The sequence below is a fragment of the Corticium candelabrum genome, chromosome 16 (assembly GCF_963422355.1).
Source record: "Corticium candelabrum chromosome 16, ooCorCand1.1, whole genome shotgun sequence".
NCBI lineage: Eukaryota > Metazoa > Porifera > Homoscleromorpha > Homosclerophorida > Plakinidae > Corticium > Corticium candelabrum.
The window spans coordinates 421,683-429,182 of NC_085100.1; the positions used below are offsets into that span (position 1 = coordinate 421,683).

The 7,500-nt window shown below is 43.9% G+C and overlaps 2 protein-coding genes across 4 annotated transcripts in view; both read right to left on the bottom strand.

Annotated features, from left to right (window-relative positions):
- Window positions 1-400: 400 nt before the first annotated feature.
- Window positions 401-7,500, bottom strand: part of LOC134192027 (multiple C2 and transmembrane domain-containing protein 1-like) — a 16,428-nt gene continuing 9,328 nt past the window's right edge. For all 3 annotated transcript variants that reach the window (XM_062660700.1, XM_062660699.1, XM_062660698.1), the window contains 8 exons: window positions 7,268-7,342; window positions 7,080-7,199; window positions 6,856-7,026; window positions 5,731-5,775; window positions 5,556-5,662; window positions 5,376-5,485; window positions 4,971-5,068; window positions 401-692 (listed from right to left, as the gene is read on the bottom strand). In XM_062660700.1, coding sequence (XP_062516684.1) covers window positions 636-692; window positions 4,971-5,068; window positions 5,376-5,485; window positions 5,556-5,662; window positions 5,731-5,775; window positions 6,856-7,026; window positions 7,080-7,199; window positions 7,268-7,342 — 783 coding nt within the window. In that variant the 3' untranslated portion in view covers window positions 401-635. The remainder of the gene's footprint in view (window positions 693-4,970; window positions 5,069-5,375; window positions 5,486-5,555; window positions 5,663-5,730; window positions 5,776-6,855; window positions 7,027-7,079; window positions 7,200-7,267; window positions 7,343-7,500) is intronic.
- Window positions 3,356-4,954, bottom strand: LOC134192031 (uncharacterized). The gene has a single exon (XM_062660703.1). The coding sequence runs from the start codon at window positions 4,083-4,085 to the stop codon at window positions 3,492-3,494; it is 594 nt and encodes a 197-aa protein (XP_062516687.1). The 5' UTR covers window positions 4,086-4,954; the 3' UTR covers window positions 3,356-3,491.

Consider the following 7,500-nt stretch of genomic DNA (forward strand, 5'->3'; position numbering starts at 1 on the left):
TAGACAGACACAGACAGACAGACAGACAGACAGGCAGATGGACAGACAGACAGACAGATGGATGGACACACAGACAGACAGACTGATGGACAGACACAGACAAACAGACAGATGGATGGACGAACACACAGGCGTATCCATTCATATGATATGGATGGATGGACAGACACACAGGCATATGGTTGGACAGACACACAAACAGACAGATTGATGGACAGACACACAGACAGACAGATGGATGGACACACAGACAGCAGATGGATGGACACACAGACAGACAGACAGACGGATGGACAAACACACAGGCATATGGATGGACAGACACACAGATGGATGGTCGGATGCACAGACAGACAGACAGACCTACTGCACTTTCCATTGCACCCTACGACGCCAAACGTATCGCAATAACTTATCATCAGTCTCACTAACAATATGCTTAAAATACAAAAATACTCTATCACCCTACACATCAGTACAATACAATCACCACTAGTAGATACTCTATACACAACCCAATAGCAACAAATCAATGTCAACTAATTCATTCAGGGTTAATTGATATCAATCATAAATTCATTCAGAATGTCCCGAAGGCGACTGTACCCGCAGCCTCGTTACTCTGCAGTGACAGTTTATTTCTTTTTTATCTTTTTGACGGCACTTCCCGGTTTAGTTTCACACCATTGCAACTAGAACGAGAGGAGAGTCTGTGAGTAAGTACGGACGTCTGGCCATCAAGTGTCTGACTACGTATAGCACAGTGACAACTTGTGGTCATGGATTGTGAGAAAAGTCTATGTGTCCGTCTGTCTCTCTGTCTATTTGTCTGTCTGTCTATGTGTCTGTCTGTCTGTCTATCTATGTGTCTGTCTGTCTGTCTATATGTCTGTCTGTCTATGTGTCTGTCTGTCTCTGTCTGTCTATGTGTCTGTCTGTCGGTCTGTCTATGTGTCTGTCTGTCTGTCTATGTGTCTGTCGGTCTGTCTATGTGTCTGTCTGTCTGTCTATATGTCTGTCTGTCTATGTGTCTGTCTGGCTGTCTATGTGTCTGTCTGTTTGTCTATATGTCTGTGTCTGTCTGTCTATGTGTCTGTCTGTCGGTCTATATGTCTGTCTGTCTGTCTGTCTATGTGTCTGTCTGGCTGTCTATGTGTCTGTCTGGCTGTCTGTTTGTCTATATGTCTGTGTCTGTCTGTCTGTCTATGTGTCTGTCAATACATATATTTTCAAACATTGAACTATTATACACCATCTAAGCAAAGCAACTAAATACTACCCAAGCCAATAGGGCTTGGTTCTACCTACAACTATTTATGTTTATGTTGCTATTTCTTGAAACAATCTTTATTTTTCTGTCAATCACTCTAGCATTTGATCGTTGTAGACACACAGAAAACACAGATCTCCAGTATGTCTTGAAGGTTGATGCATTTGGCTTTCTGTCTTCATCTCTTGATAGCTGTGACAGTTTCTTCAAATAGTCTTTAGCTTTCTCTCCCCAACAGCCAAAATGTTCGAAGACTAGGCACAAATGTTGGTTGAAAACCTCCAGGCAAGAGCTCGTGGTCGTACTTTTTGATCTTCAGATTTTCTCTTCTGGTTGCCGCTGCTCTCTGAGTTGTAGCTAATAAATCTTCTATTTCATTACTCCAGGGATGTGCTAGAGCAATATCCAATTCAAGATCCATCCCCAATGCCGAATCGAATACGACTATGTCTGATCTGTCTTCAGAATTGACATACCTTCCTCTGGGTTCTTTACGTGATGTAATTGCAGTTGACTCAAACAGTCTGACCATGCTGAAACCATGTTATGGCTGATTACCGGGCCACCCCCAGTCTTATCCATCTGAGTCTAATTCTTTCCCACAGTCACACTGACCAGAAGCCAAAGGCATTTAGCAGCCCAGTCTCATCAAGGATGCCAAGCGGAAATCGCACGGAGATAATGCATGCCATGATGATGATGGTACTGTACCGTCAGGAGCCACGCTCCTGCACCTTTGCCTTGCAAGGACTTCATTCAAGATTGGTCTCTAGTCGAAGATGAATTCTGAATAAAACCATTTGCCAGAGATTTCATGTATTCCTCAGTCAGCTTGTGTTGTAGTTGCTTCCTGTCGTTGATAACTTCTACAAGAGTTTTGTTTTGAGGCAAAACATTGCACAAATCTCTGCTGATGGAACTATTTGAATGATGTGAATTCTGAACTTCATCAAGCAATCTCTCAGCATCAGGAATTCGTTTTGCTATTGTATGCAGGGTTGAGACCCAACTAGACAGAAATGCAAATGGTGCTGTAGATTTTAAAGCTGTGAGACCAAATCCTCCATGTCGTATTGGTAAAGTTGCTTGAAGCCACTGCCTGTGTTAGATTGCCTCTACCCAAGAGATTGGTGAACGTTGATCTTGTCAGTGTGTCATGGATGGCTGCAGCGGACTCCAAAAGTCTAGGTGGAACAGTTCGTGATAGGCAGTTCATCCAACTAACATGACAGTGTCTCAGCAAGAGCATGCCACACTGGGGGTCTTGCAGCTGCAACAGCTTACCACACAAATTAGATCCTGATTGTGCAACATCAGAGCAAGATTCGATGATGTACGATGAGCTTCCTATAGGTGTGCCCAGAATTCTACATCCTTGACTTGTGGCTGGTATGGAAGTTGACTCAGAGATGGTGTTAAGCAACGGTGATGAGGAACAATATATCTCACACTTCTTCTCCTCAATCATGAGATTAATGTCGCTGAAGGCAGATCTCAGCCTTTCAAAGACATGAAATACTCGATCAGAGCTGCCAAGGAGATAAACGTCATCCAGGTAAGCCAGAATTGTTACTTCTTTGTTGTGAGACTGTAGATCTTCCAAGATGGGTTGCATTGCAATTAAAAACAAAGCAAGACCAAGTGGGTCTCCCTGGTGCACACCTTCTTGAGAGCTGACAATACCCGGATGAGATCTCTGAAGATAGATTAGTGGGTTGATGTCAGAGTACACTAGTGCAGCGTGATTGTAAATATCAGGAAACATAGTAAGCACTTGGTTCAGCAAATGAGACCGGCTTACTGAATTAAATGCATTCTTCACATCAGTTTTAAGTAGAATCCAGTCTTCATGTTTTTCCATAAGAAGCTGCACCTGCTGCACCAATAGCTTTGCACCTGCTGCACCAATAGCTCTGCACCTGCTGCACCAATAGCTCTGCACCTCCTTCAACTGAAACACCATGTTGTAAGGGTGTGAAATAGTCTGCAAATTCCTTCTGCTTTTGAAAACAAATAGCTCTAGCAGTGACTCTTCTCCATGTTTCCCCAATTGCTATCAGCCGAACATCCCCGTTTGCCTTTGGTAGAGCAATTAATCTAGATGATGAGAGAAGTGGCCGGATCGATATTGGCAGAGATCCTGATGCTATAGCTGCACACACAGCATGCAAATGATCAGAAGTAATGAGGCTGTTTGAAAGAGCCTGGATGTGCTCATACCTCATCCAGAAGGCCCAGCACTAGAACCTCTAGGAAGTCGTTTGACCACGTTAAACAAATTGACTTCATCAAGATTAATGGCCTCTGTCGTTGTGTTCGAGCTCACCTCATGATCAATCTCAGCACTAACACTTCTTGCAGGATGCTTGGCTGCTAGCTTTCTTGCTGTTTCTTCTGATGCTGGTGCAAGACCAGAACTCATCAACACCTTTGCAGTTCTAGCTATTTCTCCACATTTGACCAACTGTAGTGCTGCTTTTTCAACCCCCTTACTAGTTGGTTCCTTTGAGGGTTGACGTTCCTGATGACCTGCTGGAAAATCAATGTTACATAGTAACTCCTCCCACTGGTAAGCAAAGAATCTCCTGTAAGTTTCTTTAATGTTACCACCTTTCTTCTTGCCTCCTCTTGCCAGAGGGGAGACTACCATCCGGGGAATGAGAAACAGCAACTTCCACGCAGTTTCATCATAAGCATTTACCCTGATTCTCTTCAGAGGAATCACACAACAGCTTTGAAACATTGCTTTAACTCCACTGCGGATGGATTGCACTGACCTAACAGGGGGCATGCCAAGTATGTCCTCCACCAACATCCTGCTGGATCCCGACTAGAAAGCGCCTCTGCTATGATTGGAACTGCAACATTCCCCACCGTAGGTGACAAGTTAGACAACAATGGCGCCTTGGCCTGAGACAATGGATTCTCAATTGACTTTTGGGATGGAGTCCATCACTGTCTTACATTTCGATGTGTGTTGGCCAAGCTTAGAATACCACTTTTGACACGAATGACATTGCTGAAGATTCCACTGCCTGACGAATTGCTCGCAGAGCTCTTGATCTCCATGATTTTGCCGGATGTGGCAGAGAACTCGCTGTAGAGTGCCCGACATCGAACGAAGGGACAAGACAGCGTTAACGACAAGCTTAAAACTGACCAGGGGTGGTAATGGAATTACTACTCAAGCTTCAGCGACAAGCCATGCTTCATCGACAAGCCATGCTTCATCCGGGGTCTGTCTGTCTGTCTGTCTGTCTATCTGTCTGTCTGTCTATGTGTCTGTCTGTCTGTGTCTGTCTGTCTGTCTGTCTATGTGTCTGTCTGTCTATGTGTCTGTCTGTCTGTCTGTCTGTCTATGTGTCTGTCTGTCTGTCTGTCTGTCTGTCTATGTGTCTGTCTGTCTGTCTATGTGTCTGTCTGTCTGTCTATGTGTCTGTCTGTCTGTCTATGTATCTGTCTGTCTGTCTATGTGTCTGTCTGTCTGTCTGTCTGTCCATGTGTCTGTCTGTCTGTCTATGTGTCTGTCTGTCTATCTGTCTATATGTCTGTCTGTCTGTCTATGTGTCTGTCTATTTATCTATCTGTCTGTCTCTGTGTCTGTCTGCAAACCTCATTAACTGTATGCCTGACATCCACCACCTACAATAGTGACTACCTAACAGAGTCATTCTATGCAGACAATTCATAATCCACTTACAAGTTCGTCGTCTGATGGTACACGTGACAGGTAGTCCAGCAGTTCGTTGTTAGGAATGAAATTCGGTTTCCGTAATCTTTTGGTGAACTTGTTAATCCCTACTCATACAACACCTTTACACACACACACACACACACACACACACACACACACACACACACACACACACACACACACACCACACAGACAGACAGACAGACAAGACAGACAGACAGACAACACACACACACACACACACACACACACACACACACACACACACACACACATGCACACACACATGCACACACACACACACACACACACACACACACCACAGACAGACAAGCAAGACAAACAGACACACACACACACACACACACACACACACACACACACACACACACACACACACATCTCCCTCACCCCAAGCAAGTATAAGATATCTCAGTGGAATGAGATAAAGAATACCACCAGCCACGATCAACACAACAATAGCAAGCCAAGATAGAAAAGGGACAGTCCAATTAAACGAGCTGCAACATACCAAACTCAATATTTCCACATTCCTCCACTAAACAACACACAAACATCATCGTCACTCACTTCTTAACTCGTTCACCAAGTGAGGCAATCGTGTCAAGAACATTCTGGACAGTCTGACAGACGTCCATCACAGCTCTGTATTTCTTCACTAGACTAAGCTTTCCCTCCTGCATTTCAAAACAATGAAAAACTGACATTACGGATGTGATGGTAGTAACTAGTTGTAGTGAGTGACCTTTGACTTTGGTTCGTCTTCATCATCAGACGTTTCTTCACTATCCTGGGATAGAAAATTCATACAATTAATTGAATCAACTACATGTGCATTGTATATTCAGAATGTCTGTCTAATTAGTGTGTTAGGAAATTGCTGTCTAGCGACAGTTTGGGATGAATGTGAGACAGAAGTGGTTTGAGTTGGTGGGAATGGGCACACCTGTCCATTCACGTATCCAATAAAAACCATCTACATGTCTGTCTGTCTGTCTATCCGTGTGTTTGTTTGTCTGTCTGTCTGTCTGTCTGTCTGCTTGTCTGTCTGTGTGTTTGTCTGTGTGTCTATCTGTCTATCTATCATAGTGTGTTTGTCTGTCTGTCTGTGTGTTTGTCTGTCTGTCTGTGTGTTTGTCTGTCTATCTGTCTGTCTGTGTGTGTCTGTCTGTGTGTGTCTGTCTGTTTGTCTGTCTGTGTGTTTGTCTGTGTGTCTATCTGTCTATCTATCATAGTATGTGTTTGTCTGTCTGTCTGTGTGTTTGTCTGTCTATCTGTTTGTCTGTCTGTGTGTTTGTCTGTCTGTCTGTGTGTCTATCTGTCGATCTATCATAGCATGTGTTTGTCTGTCTGTCTGTCTGTCTGTGTGTTTGTCTATCCGTGTCTGTCTGTCTATCTGTCTATCTGTGTTTGTCTATCTGTTTGTCTGTGTGTTTGTCTCTGTCTGTCCGTGTGTTTGTCTGTCTGTGTGTTTGTCTGTCTGTCTGTGTGTTTGTCTGTCTATCTATCATAGTATGTGTTTGTCTGTCTGTGTGTTTGTCTGTCTGTCTGTTTGTCTATCCATGTGCCTGTCTGTCTATCTGTGTTTGTCTATCTATTTGTCTGTGTGTTTGTCTCTGTCTGTCTGTCTGTCTGTCTGTCTGTGTTTGTCTATCTGTTTGTCTGTGTGTTTGTCTGTGTGTTTATCTGTGTTTGTCTCTGTCTGTCTGTGTGTTTGTCTGTGTGTCTGTCTGTATTCGTGTTTGCAAATCCATGTGTCTGCCTGTCTGTCTATCTGTTTGTCTGTGTGTTTGTCTATCTATCTGTCTGTCTATGTGTCTGTCCATCTGTCCATCCATCCATCCATCTCTCCAACATATTCTAGCCTCACCACTCCATCAGCAGTCGGAGACGCACGTCTAGCAGTAGATCCCAGACATCCAGTTGTAATAACCGCATGTTTTGACTTCGACGAAACTGCTATGTACTGAAAGAAAAAGATGCCAACCAGAAACACAGGTGTCATCCACCACTCAAAATGCCACGTGACCACAAGAAACACCTAAAGAAACATGACTTAGTATTTCATATCATGAGATGAGAGACGAGTCTCACTATAAACGCTGCGACACTTCGTGATTTACTCGTCCACTCAAACAAACTCTGAATCCATTGCCAGAATGCGAAAATCGTGCGAATCAAGTTTGCAACACGTTGAACGTTCTTTACCAAGACCTACAAGCGAACGGCATCGTGTGTACACAAGTGGTAACATGCAAACACCAATGTCATTCACGACTCACTTGGTACTTGAATTTCTCCTCCTCACTGAGATACTTTACTTCTTTTGGATTGAACGTTCTGATTGCAGCACGAATCTAACAAACAGTTGTCATGATGATGCTAAACTGGTTTAATGTTGTCAGGGGTGGCCAACTGGTGCTATGGTGTCGCAGGTGGCTCCAGAGGTCTTGGGTACCAAGCGAAGATTAGGCACTAAGGCTTGACGCCACTCAAGCAGATGGTGACGTCACAA